Source organism: Anolis carolinensis, chromosome 4 (genome assembly GCF_035594765.1).
Source record: "Anolis carolinensis isolate JA03-04 chromosome 4, rAnoCar3.1.pri, whole genome shotgun sequence".
NCBI classification, from domain to species: Eukaryota; Metazoa; Chordata; class Lepidosauria; order Squamata; family Dactyloidae; genus Anolis; species Anolis carolinensis.
The window spans coordinates 249,035,100-249,048,574 of record NC_085844.1 but is presented as its reverse complement, the minus strand read 5'-3'; the positions used below and the strand labels follow the sequence as shown (position 1 = coordinate 249,048,574).

General features: G+C 41.8%; 1 protein-coding gene across 5 annotated transcripts in view; it reads right to left on the bottom strand.

Annotated features, from left to right (window-relative positions):
• LOC100563682 (purine nucleoside phosphorylase) overlaps window positions 1-13,475 on the bottom strand; it is a 32,831-nt gene that overhangs the window by 14,252 nt on the left and 5,104 nt on the right. For 2 of the 5 annotated variants that reach the window (XM_062979140.1, XM_062979142.1), the window contains exons 2-3: window positions 11,593-11,684; window positions 10,181-10,370 (exon numbers count right to left, since the gene is read on the bottom strand). In XM_062979140.1, coding sequence (XP_062835210.1) covers window positions 10,181-10,370; window positions 11,593-11,616 — 214 coding nt within the window. In that variant the 5' untranslated portion in view covers window positions 11,617-11,684. Of the gene's footprint in view, window positions 1-10,180; window positions 10,583-11,592; window positions 11,685-13,475 lie in introns of those variants that run through there. The other 3 variants (XM_062979141.1, XM_062979143.1, XM_062979144.1) reach the window with 3 other exon arrangements.

The window sequence follows — 13,475 nt, the reverse complement described above, 5'->3', positions numbered from 1 at the left end:
CAACATTGAACTGGACTATCCGGCAGTGTGGACTCAGATAATCCAGTTCAAAGCAGATACTATGGATTATCTGCTTTGGCATTCTGGGTTATATGGCTGTGTGGAAGGGCCCTAAACCGCCATATAATGCTATTGAAACGGCGTTATATGGTCAGTGTAGTATAATGCAGTTTAATACGGGCTGTGGCACAGCTGGCTAGTAACCAGCTGCTATAAATCACTACTGACCGAGAGGTCATGAGTTCGAAGCCCGGGTCGGGTTAAGCCTCCGACCACTAAATAAAATAAAATAAAAAAATAATAGCCCCGGCTTGCTGTTGACCTATGCAGCCCCGAAAGACAGTTGCATCTGTCAAGTAGGGAAAATTTAGGTACGCTTTATGCGGGAGGCTAATTTAACTAATCTACAACACCATAAAACTGCCAGCAAAACACGAGGAAAAGAATGAGGAAGAACAGCCACCAATGGACGGTGAAGCAACAGCTCCCCCTGTGGCCGGAATCGTGAAGCTGGAAAGATGTTAAAATGCCTCTGTGTCTGTCTAAAACTGAATGTTGTTTGTCTGTTGGCATTGAATGTTTGCCATATATGTGTTCATTGTAATCTGTCCTGAGTCCCCTTCGGGGTGAGAAGGGCGGAATATAAATACTGTAAATAAATAAATAATTGCAATAAATTGCATTATATGGCAGTTTAGATGGAGCCAGAGTCTATAGCAGGCATGGGCAAACTTCGGCCCTTCCTCCAGGTGTTTTGGACTTCAACTCCCACAATTCCTAACAGCCTATCGGCTGTTAGGAATTGTGGGAGTTGAAGTCCAAAACACCTGGAGGAAGGGCTGAAGCTTGCCCATGCCTGGTCTATAGTATAGGGCAGGGGTCCTCAAACTTTTTAAGCCGAGGGCCGGTCCACAATCCTTCTGACTGTTGAGGGGCCGGATTATCATTTGAAAAAAAATACAAATAAATTCCGATGCACACTGCATATGTCTTATTTGTAGTGCAAAAACAACAACAACAACAACAACGAAAGAACAATGCAATATTTAAAAATAAAAACAATTTTAACCAACATACATTTATCAGGATTTCAATGGGAAGTGTGGTCCTGCTTCTGGCCAATGAGATAGTCAAGTTAATTAGGGTTGTTGTTGTTGTTGTTGTTGTTGTGTGCCTTCAAGTCATTTCAGACTTTGGGCGAGCCTAAGTCTAAAATTTATTTATTTATTATTTATTTATTTACTGCATTTATTTACTACATTTGTATCACACCCTTCTCACCCCAAAGGGGACTCAGAGTGGCTTACAAATTATATGTACATACAATATATTATATTATTAGCATAGCACAATATTAGCATTATATATTACTATATTGAACTATACCACTATACTGTAATATTATTAGTAATGTTATATGTAATATAGAATACATAATCAATATTATTATATGGTATTATTAGTGTTATATTGTATTACATTATAATATTATTATCAATATTATATGTATATACAATATATTATATTATAAAACTGAGGGCGGGGGCCAGGTAAATGACCTCGGAGGGCCGCATCCGGCCCCCGGGCCTTAGTTTGAGGACCCCTGGTATAGGGTATAGTATTAATCCTATTTTTAAATATGAACTCTCAAGCAACCAGGAACTATCTATCCAGCATCTACCAAAGTTTACATACATTGGGCCAGCAAAAAAAAGCAAAAGTGTCACTCTCTCAGGTTGTTTTCCAGGAGAGCCTGAACCTTGGAGTCTTTCATGTTTGGAAAGGAACTTCGGCTATAATAGCCGTCAGGGGAGAGTCATGTGCCCCTTAAGACCTTTCTTGTGATTCCACTTTTCCCTGCTGGAAATGATGCATGTCAGTCACATGGAGTTATAAGCTTCAATGGAAGGCCGTAACTTCCCCAGGGCAGAGATCCAGCACCATTCAAGGGAGCCAAAGAAGACCTTAAGATCATGACGGGAGGGGGTGGCGGCGGCTAGTAGAGTGTATCTAGATGCTGTTTTATGTTGTAATATCTTAATGTTAATGGTTTTAAATTGTATTTATATGTTGATTGTTTCTATTGATTTTATGTTATGTTTTATTTGCTTTGTATAATGAGGCATTGAATTTTTACCTAAATGTATGTTGTAAGCCGCTCTGAGTCCCCTGCGGGGTGAGAAGAGCGGGATAGAAATGAAGTTAATAATAATAATAATAATAATAATAATAATAATAATTGCTGATAAGGAGAAGACCTGGCTCTGGCTCACAAATGGGACACTGAAGAAGGAGACAGAAGGCCTGATACTTGCAGCCCAGGAGCAAGACATCAGAACAAAGGCAATTGAGGCCAAGATCGAAAAATCAGCTGATGACCCAAAATGCAGACTGTGCAAGGAAACCAATGAAACCATTGATCATATCCTCAGCTGCTGTAAGAAAATCGCACAGACAGACAACAAACAGAGGCACAACTATGTGGCCCAAATGATTCATTGGAACTTATGCCTCAAGTACCACCTCCCAGCAGCAAAGAACTGGTGGGATCACAAACCTGCAAAAGTATTGGAAAATGAGCACGCAAAGATACTGTGGGACTTCCGAATCCAGACTGACAAAGTTCTGGAACACAACACACCAGACATCACAGTTGTGGAAAAGAAAAAGGTTTGGATCATTGATGTTGCCATCCCAGGTGACAGTCGCATTGACGAAAAACAACAGGAAAAACTCAGCCGCTATCAGGACCTCAAGATTGAACTTCAAAGACTGTGGCAGAAACCAGTGCAGGGGGTCCCGGTGGTGATGGGCACATTGGGTGCCGTGCCAAAAGATCTCAGCTGGCATTTGGAAACAATAGGCATTGACAAAATCACGATTGCCAACTGCAAAAGGCCACCCTACTGGGATCTGCACACATCATCCGAAAATACATCACCCAGTCCTAGACACTTAGAAACTGTTCGACTTGTGATTTTGTGATACGAAATCCAGCATATCTATCTTGTTTGCTGTATAATAATAATAATAATAATAATAATAATAATAATAATAGAAGGCCACTTTGCTGGGATCTGCACGCATTATTCGCCGATACATTCACACAGCCCTAGACACTTGGGAAGTGTCCGACGTGTGATCCAATACAGCAGCCAGCAGAGTGTCTGCTGTGGACTCATCTTGTTGTGTTTCAAATAATAATAATGTATACACAAGAATCTTCAGCACTGACATCAATATGGAGTTCAGCCTAGACAAATGTGCCACAGTGGCATTAAAGAAAGGGAAAATTACTCACAGTGAGAGGATAGAGATGCCAAATGGATAAACTATAAAATGCAATCAGCCTGAAGCCTATAAATATCTGGGCATACTACAGCTGGACAGTATCAAGCATGGGCATGTGAAAAGTGGTCAGCAAAGAACATATTCAAAGATTCAGAAAGATTTTGAAGAGCAAATTAAATGGTGGAAATACGATCAAGGCTCTCAACACCTGGGCCATCCCTGTCATAAGATACACTGCTGGGATTGTGAACTGGATACAAGCAGAGCTAGATGATCTGGACAAAAAAACAAGAAAACTGATGACAATCCACTACTCATGACACCCACGTAGTGATGTGGACAGACTTTACCTGCCCAGAAAATCAGGAGGCAGAAAGAGGTCTTCTGCAAGGGAAACAAACGGTAGAAGAAGAGAAACATGCCCTGGCAGATGATGAGAAAGGCAGCCAAGAACCAACATTGAGGGAAGTCAAGAGTAGTAAACTGCTTCAAGTGCAAAAGACAAAGAGTGAATACCCTAAAAACACAATCCAGAGCAGAAGAGAAAACTGGCGAAAGAAGGCTCTCCACGGACAGTTCCTGGGGAAAATTGAGAGCCAAATTGACAAAGAAAAAACATGGCTGTGGCTCACAAATGGAACTTTGAAAAAGGAGATGGAGGGCCTCATTCTGGCAGCCCAAGAACAAGCCATTAGAACCAATGCCATCAAAGCCAAAATTGAAAAGTCGATGACAGATCCCAAATGTAGATTCTGCAAAGAAGCAGATGAAACAATAGATCCCATCCTCAGCTGCTGCAAGAAGATTGCACAGACAGACTCCAAGCAGAGGCATAACACCGTTGCTCAGCTGATTCGCTGGAACTTGTGCCACAAATACCATCTACCTGGTGGGATCACAAGCTGGAAAAAGTTACAGAGAATGAACATGTCAAGCTACTCTGGGACTTCCGAATTCAGACAGACAGGGTGTTGGAGCACAATACTCCTGATCTCACAATCATGTTAAAAAACAAAGTATGGATTGCCGATGTTGCAATCCCAGGTGACAGCAGGATCGAAGAGAAACAACTGGAAAAGCTGACACGATATGAGGATTTAAAGATTGAATTACAAAGACTTTGGCACAAGCCAGTCAAGGTGGTCCCAGTGGTGATCGGCACACTGGGTGCAGTGCCTAAAGACCTTGGCCTGTACTTAAACACAGTTGGCGCTGACAAAATTACCATCTGCCAGCTGCAGAAGGCCACCTTGCTGGGATCTGCACGCATTATTCACCCATACATCACACAGCCCTAGACACTTGGGAAATGTCCGACGTGTGATCCAATACAGCAGCCAGCAGAGTGTCTGCTGTGGACTCATCTTGTTGTGTTTCAAATAATAATAATGTATACACAAGAGGTCCCGGATCATGACCTCAGCACCTCCAGGGAGATGTGGTGCCTTCTAATGTCACATATGCACCGAGCTAAGGCAGTTAATGTAGTGTCAAACTGCATTAATTCTACAGTGTAGATGCACTCCCCCAGTTTGGGAAGAGATCTACTGCAAATCCAGAGAAATGCTACAAAGAGCAGAAAGAGTCAGTGCATAGGCTGCAAAACTGGCAAAAGCTGGCAATATAGAAGGATTATATCATGGACATTCATGCTTCTGGAAAAGCCTTTTTCATCAGTTTACATATCATGGTTCGGAGCACATGAGTCCATTTGCAAGTTAATACTGAGCATGTGAGTTTGTAGGAAATTACTTAGAGAACCATGACGATTAGCGAGCAGACTTGGTTAATTTGTGTTTTAATAGCAAATGTCCCCATCTTGAATTGACCAAGTCTTCTTCGAACTAAGGGCCCTTTCATATGATTCCATTTATGGTTTTGATCCCGGTTTAATTGCCATATGTACTTTCCATCAAAATTCTCATGAAAGGAAGGTTCTCCTCTGACACTGACACTGTGTCAAATACGATTTTTTTAAGGACGCAATGAATATATAAGAGTCGACATGCTCACCATTGTAATTGTTGTCATAGGGTCATCATCCCCACTGCAGAATGAATGCAGCTCGACACCACTTTAATTGCTATGGAAACATGGGAGTTGTAGTTTTACAAGAGCCTCTGACAAAGTGGGCTGGTGCCTCGCCAAATTACAAATCCCATGATTACATAGCATTCAGCCATAGCAATTAAAGTGTCAGGTTTCATTGGTTTTATGGTGTAGTAGATGCATCCTTTGTTGACGTAGATGTCAACAAAGGCCAAGGTTCATATCCCCTGGGGTAGTCACACACTCTCAGCCTCTGAGGAAAGCAGAGGCATGCCCAATTCGAAGAAACCTCACGAAAAAAGCTTAAATGGGGTTGACATAAATGAGAATGTGTTGTCAAAGGCTTTCATGGCCGGAATCACTGGGTGACTGTGAGTTTTCTGGGCTGTCTGGCCATGCTCCAGAAGCATTTGTCCACATTTCATCCACATCTATGGCAGGCATCCTCAGAGGTTGTGAGGTCTGTTGGAAACTAGGCAAGTGGGGTTTATGTATCTGTGGAAGATATAGGGTGGGAGAGAGAATTCTTGTATGTTGGAGGCAAGTGTGAATGTTGCAGTTGGCCACCTTGATTAGCAGTGAATAGCCTTACAGCTTCAAGGCCTGGCTGCTTCCTGTTTGGAAAATCCTTTGTTGTGAGGTGTTAGCTGGCCCTGATTGTTTCATGTCTGGAATTCCCGTTTTTTTAAGTGTTGTTCTTTATTTACTGTTCTGATTTTAGAGAATCATAAATGAGAATAATTTTCAAAGCAGGACAAAGCCGAGCTGGTGACTTTAAGCACATACATGCTATGTATCCAGCTGCCTAGGAGTCTGATGGAGTCTTCTTCTTTGGACATTTTACACAGAGGCTATCTGTCGGGAGTACTTGAATTGTGTTAGATGGTTAGACTGGATAGCTTTTGGGGTCTCTTTCAGAACTAGAATTCTATAATTGTCTTTAGTCTGTGGTTTCTTCTTTGGGACAGCAGGGGGTGCTACAAAACCTGGATTTCAAACAAAAGAGAAACTTTGCTGCTGAAAGGCTACAAGCATCAGGACTGGGCTGTCTTTTGGTTCTTGCCATTTTTAGTGCATTCCTTGGGCCATCAAGGAAAGATTTGAGCAGGGTATGCATATAATGGGAAGGCAGATGACGAAATGGGGGCTTTTCTCACAGAAGAATAATCCCCGTCCCCCAGATTCTTGAATTGCAAAACATAAGAACCTGCAAATTGTTCAAGAATTCTTCTATTTCATGGGGTCACTTTGCTGGCACCTTTCCTTTGGTTGCCTAAACTCAATTTCTATTGGTGCCCTGGAGGGTGAGGATTTTAAGCAGATCCTGAATAACCATCTGTTGGAATATATCTTTCTGCCTGGTAGAAAAGGGTTGGACTGGATAGTCTTTAGGGACCCTTCCAGCTCTATATTATTATTATTATTATTGACATGACGACGGTGTATGACACAGCAAACAATATAGATATGCTGGATTTCGTATCACAAAATCACAGTCAAACACTTCCCAAGCGTTTAGGACTGTGTGATGTATTTTCGGATGATGCGCGCAGATCCCAGTAGGGTGGCCTTTTGCAGTTGACAGATCGTAATTTTGTCAATGTCTATTGTTTCCAAATGCCAGCTGAGATCTTTTGGCACGGCACCCAGTGTGCCCATCACCACCAGGACCACCTGCACTGATTTCTGCCAGAGTCTTTGAAGTTCAATCTTGAGGTCCTGATAGCAGCTGAGTGTTTCCTGTTGTTTTTTGTCAATGCGACTGTCACCTGGGATGGCGACATCAATGATCCAAACCTTTTTCCTTTCCATAACTGTGATGTCTGGTGTGTTGTGTTCCAGAACTTTGTCAGTTTGTATTCGGAAGTCCCACAGTATCTTTGCATGCTCACTTTCCAATACTTTTGCAGGTTTGTGATCCTACCAGTTCTTTGCTGCTGGGAGGTGGTACTTGAGGCATAAGTTCCAGAATCATTTGGGCCACATAGTTGTGCCTCTGTTTGTAGTCATTCTGTGCGATCTTCTTTCAGCAGCTGAGGATATGATCAATGGTTTAGTCGGTTTCCTTGCACAGTCTGCATTTTGGGTCATCAGCTGATTTTTCGATCTTGGCCTTAATTGCCTTTGTCCTGATGGCTTGCTCCTGGACTGCAAAGATCATGATGATGATGATGATGATGATTATAGCTCAACTGAAATCTCAGATTATGGCGATGCTTTCAAATTGGGAACTAAAGGCATACTTCATTGGGGCCTGAATTTGTATTTAGAGGGTGCACTAAAAAACAATACCAGAGGGTGCCGTGAAGTGTTTTCATTATTTTAATGGTTTTATGTGATTTTAACTATTTGCTTTTAACAATTCTGTGGTTTAATGTTTATACACTGGAGGTTTCATATCGTAATTCGCACTGTTTTTAGTGTGTGAGCCGCTTTGAGTTTCATTTAAGAGAGGAAACCGGAGGATGATGATGATGATAATTTTTAAAAATTGCTCCTCTATGTAGCTTGACATCAGCAGGTTAAACACAGGACAGGGCTGGATATGATTATAATGAATAGGGAAAATTTGGCTAGCGCAATGAACAAAAACGGCTGAATTTCCCTCCTTTTTTCAACAACTTCTTAAAGGCACATGAGCCCAATCTTGGTTTTAACATGCTAACTTTAGACTTGAATCAGGGAAAATCAGGAGGTTGCTTTGGATGGAGAAGAGAGTGCACTCAAATATTGTTAACTTCAAACCATCAGACAATTTGGATGGGGGACACCCATCCTTTTCATAGATCAAAACTTAGGAATGCAATTATCAGACTCTCTAGTGCAGGGGTCCACAAACTAAGGCCCGGGGGCCGGATGCGGCCCTCCGAGGTCATTTACCTGGCCCCCGCCCTCAGTTTTATAATATAATATATTGTATATACATATAATATTGATAATAATATTATAATGTAATACAATATAACACTAATAATAATACCATATAATAATATTAATTATATATTCTATATTACATATAATATTACTAATAATATTACAGTATAGTGGTATAGTTCAATAAAGTAATATATAATGCTAATATTGTGCTATGCTAATAATATAATACATTGTATGTACATATAATTTGTAAGCCACTCTGAGTCCCCTTTGGGGTGAGAAGGGTGTGATACAAATGTAGTAAATAAATGCAGTAAATAAATAATAAATAAATAATTTTAGACTTAGGCTCGCCCAAAGTCTGAAATGACTTGAAGGCACACAACAACAACAACAACAACAACAACAACAACAACCCTAATTAACTTGGCTATCTCATTGGCCAGAAGCAGGAACACACTTCCCATTGAAATCCTGATAAATGTATGTTGGTTAAAATTATTTTTATTTTTAAATATTGTATTGTTCTTTGTTGTTGTTGTTGTTGTTGTTGTTGTTTTTGCACTACAAATAAGACATGTGCAGTGTGCATCAGAATTTGTTTGTATTTTTTTTTCCGAATGAGAATCCGGCCCCTCAACAGTCTGAAGGATTGTGGACCGGCCCTCGACTTAAAAAGTTTGAGGACCCTTGCTCTAGTGGCTGGGGGATGCTGGAGGTTGTAGTCATAAGAAATACCATATTCAAAGCCTGCTCTTGCTTTGGGTAAAAGAACTGGGTGCTTCCTGTGGATATATCTACACCAGGCATGGGCAAACTTGGGCCCTCCAGGTGTTTTGGACTTCAACTCTCACCATTCCTAACAGCCGGTAGGCTGTTAGGAATGGTGGGAGTTGGAGTCCAAAACACCTGGAGGGCCCAAGTTTGCCCATGCCTGATCTACATTGTAGAATGAATGCAGTCTGACACCCCTTTTTACCACCATGGCTCCATCCTATGGAATCAAAGGATTCGTAGTTTGGTCAATAAGGACAAATATCTTATATGAATGCAGTTTGACATCTATTTTAACTGCCATGGCTCAATGCTGTAGAATTATGGGATGTGTAGTTTGGTGAGAGACAGGGACCCTTTGGCTGATAAGGCTAAATGCCTTATAAAACTTACAACTCCCAGGATTCCATAGCATTGATCTATAGCAGTTAAAGTGGCATCAAACTGCATTCATTTCACAGTGTGGATGCACTCAGAGTGCATTTCTTAGTTGAACATAGATGCAAGAACCTTAGGACTTGCTTGCTGGCCCCATAATTCATTGTCCTCAATCTTGAACCATCCAATGGGCAAAAGGGATTAGAACCCAGGGCCCAACCGGAAGGCAGCCATTGGTTGTGGGTGATGTCATCCAGGAGTTACATTGCTCCTGCCCTCCTTGCCTTCTTCTCCCTCCCCACCTTTTCCCTTCCTGACCCCCATAAACTCAATTTCCAACCAGAGAGCAAAAAGCAGATTGGCTCAGCAATGCCGTCAGCCTCAGTTTCCAAGGAGTTAACTTAAAGTGACAGGTGCAGCCAGCGAGGCGACAGGGAGAAGCCGCTGCTCTTCCATGTTCCTTGCTAAGGACTGTGCGGATGTCAGAAGCGATGTAACGGAGCAGGGATATCGGCTGCCCCAGTTTATGCTTCGGTGCGCGGCAGAGCTCCACACTGTCTGGAAGTGGAGCCTCACCTCTTGACCTCAGAGGGTGCATCTCTACACAATGGAATTAATGCAGTGTGATGCCCACTTTAACCGCTGTGCCTCAATGCTATGGAAACCTGGGAGTTGTAGTTTCACAAGGCCTTTAGCCTTCTCTGCCAAAGAGTGCTGGTGTCTCTCCAAACTAGAATTCCGTAGCATTGAGTCATGCTACTCAAAGTGGTGTCAAACCACATGCATTCTATAGTGTGGACTGTAGACTTACCCCTAGAGAACCATACTGAGGAATAGAAGACCATTTTGTAGGAATGTAAAGGGTGCAAAGGGGGTGCCTTGAAGCAGTCCTTGGATGGATGGCCATCTGTTAGTAGTGCTTGGATTGTATCTTCCTGTATTGCAAAATGATTCTTTCCAACTCTTGAATTCTTAGCATCAGAACCCAAGATGTGTTTGGCCTGGAAGGAAAAGCAAAAGATAGATACATCAGATGTAGGGTCTCAAGGCTTGAGTCTCAAGATCTGGTTCCTCTGGTCTGCAAAAGGGGAGGAATCCCAGGGCAAAAATGCTACCTTACATATGTTAGCTGTTGTTTTATATACATTATAATACAGCTGGCCTTCCACATTCGATGGAGTGAGAGCCAGAGGACTCCTGTGAAAGTGAAAACCTGTGAATAAAGAAATTGGTATTATTTTTATTTTACTCTTGCCACACCTTGGACTCTACACAGATATATATTCTTTCCTTTCCTTACTTAGTTTATCCATACTTCACAACCTCTGAGGATGCCTGCCATAGATGTGGGTGAGACTTCAGGAGAGAATACTTCTGGAATATGGCCACACAGCCCGAAAGACATACAACAACCCTATTTTTATTTTCTTCAAGGTCTTTCTGGATGATTCTGTGGTCAACCTTTGCTGGAGACTGACCACAGAATTGCACTGAAGGGCCTAGAGGTTCCAATTGAGGTATTCTCCCAGGAAATCTTAAACTTTCTCCACTTATGATCCCTTTCTGCCCAAGAAATGTTTATGTGACCTTGGGTATATATGTACATAAAAGAGGTATAAAAATCAAACATTTACTGATAATAAATCAGCATTGGCAAGGGTTGCGAAACAGGCTGGTTTTCTTTTTTTATGAAGTCCAGCTGAAACATTTTCAGCCGAGTCCACTGTAAACAGTTACTTACAGGTTTGTTTAAATGGATGGCATTCAGAGGCTTTTTCCTGTTGCCAAACTGTTCATGACCCCAACATTGATCTCAGGGAACCCAATTTGAGGTTGGAACCCACAGTTTAACAGAGGACTGGCATGACTGAAAGAATATGACCATACCTGCCACAGAACTAATCCAAATCTACACAAAACCAAATAAATGGTCAGTAGAGATGGGGCCCAGGTCAGCCTCTTCTGGACACCTTCCCAATTGCCCATATGCTTCTTCGAATCATAGAAAAATAGAGTTGGAAGAGACCACATGGGCCATCTAGACCAACCCCCTGCCATGCAGAAAAAGCAGAATCAAAGCACCCCCGACAGATGGCCATTCAGCCTCTGTTTAAAAGCCTCCAAAGAAGGAGCCTCCACCACACTTCTGGGCAGAGAGTTCCACTGCTGAACATCTCTCAAAGTTAGGAAATTCTTCCTAATATTCAGGTGGAACCTCCTTACCTGTAGTTTGAACCATTGCTCCATTGAGTCCTCGTCTTCTTGAATTATGATGTCCAGAACTAGACACAGGGTTATCCCAGGTGAGGTCTGACCTAAGCAGAATCAAATGTGATTATTAGCTCCCTAGACACTATACTCTTATTGATACAGCCTAGAATCACATTGGCTTTTTTAGGTGGCACATCACACTGTTGACTCATGTTTAAGACTACTAGACTCCTTTCACATGGACTGTTTTCAAGCAATCCGATATCTGGGCATTTCATATGTAATGCCTAAGTGTGGTGCCATACATTCCTTCGTGTTGCAATTCATTTGGTTAGTTCTGGCCAATCAGCTCTCCGATTTGTTAAGGTTTTTTTGGATCCTGACCCTGTCCTCTGGTATTCGCTCTCCCTTCCAATCTGGACTAATCAGCAAATTTGATCAGCAAGTCTTCTATTCCATCATCCAAATCCTTGATGTGTGCCTGCAAATAATGTCTGACTTTTCGTGACTTATGGTGTAATAGAGATCCTTGTACCTCCAAGCCCTTCTTTCATTTGGGAAGAAATGGCAACAGACACAAATACCTATTCAAGTTCCCCTCCATCTTGCTCAGTGGGGCTATTTGCTCTAGCAAAGTTGCCTTGGCATAAGCAAAAGCTGCTCAGCAGACAGAAACACCAATTAGCATGGTAATTAAAAGAATGCAGAATAGATCTGCATAGTAATAAGTATAGTTTGAGCTCATGAGGCTTGGGGCTGTTTTGCACTATATTTTGTTAATGCCCCATGAGACATTTCGTTCTCAAAGCCATGCATGAATCTACAGCTGTGCATCCATTGGATCATACCAGTGCCAGGATTATGGTGTAACTCTCCTTATTCTAAAAATTCCAGCAAGAAGTGGATTGTTGTCCCCCCTCCCCCCGCATCCACACTACAGAATTGTAGCAGTTTGCTATCACTTTGAGTGTTAGACTAAGCATGCATCTAGACTGCAGAATGAATCATGTTTGGCAACACTCGAACTGCCATGGTTCAAGGCTATGGGATACTGGGAGCTGTAGTTTTATAAGTCATTTAGCCTTCTCTGCCAAAAACTACTGGCAGTGTAGACTCATATAATCCAGTTCAAGGCAGATAATGTGGATATGGAGAAAAATGGGTGAATTTGGGCTGGTTGCACTCTCTCAGCCTCAGAGGAAGGGAAAGGCAAACCCACTTTGAACAAATCTGGCCAAGAAAAAAAGGGGTTGTCATGAAATTGTTACTGTAATTTAGCCGTCGTGCATTGCTACTGATTTGAAACTATGTAAAAAAAATACATTTGTTTTCCTAAGATGTTTCCATATTGTTTTATGTGGTTTGAATTGTTTTTTATTATGCATGAATGTGTGTGTTTGTGTGCTTGTGTGTGTGTTTGTGTGGGCGTGTTTGTATACCATTCTGAAAGCTGTTTGCAGTTCCACTCTTTGATAAAGGTAACATAAAAAAACAATAAGTAAGTACAATAGATGGGGTATAAATAACAACAACACATTTAGCAAACAACACATTTAGACCTTCGGTTCTTTCTAAATTTCCCTTGTATCAGCAGCTACATGGAAGGACATGTGTTGTGATAAATGTTGTTCACTGAGTTGCTGTGAGTTTTTCGGACTGTATGGCCATGTTCCAGTAGCATTCTCTCCTGACGTTTCACCTGCATCTATGGCCAGCATCTTCAGAGGTCTGTCAGAGGTAAGGTATATATATCTGTGGAATATCCAGGGTGAGAGCAAGAACCCTTGTCTGTTTGGAGCAAGTGTGAAGCTTACAATTAGCAAGCTTGAATAGCACTGAGTAGCCTTGCAGCTGCAAAGTCAATCAGTGTGGGTATTTGTGTAGAGGTGGCCTAG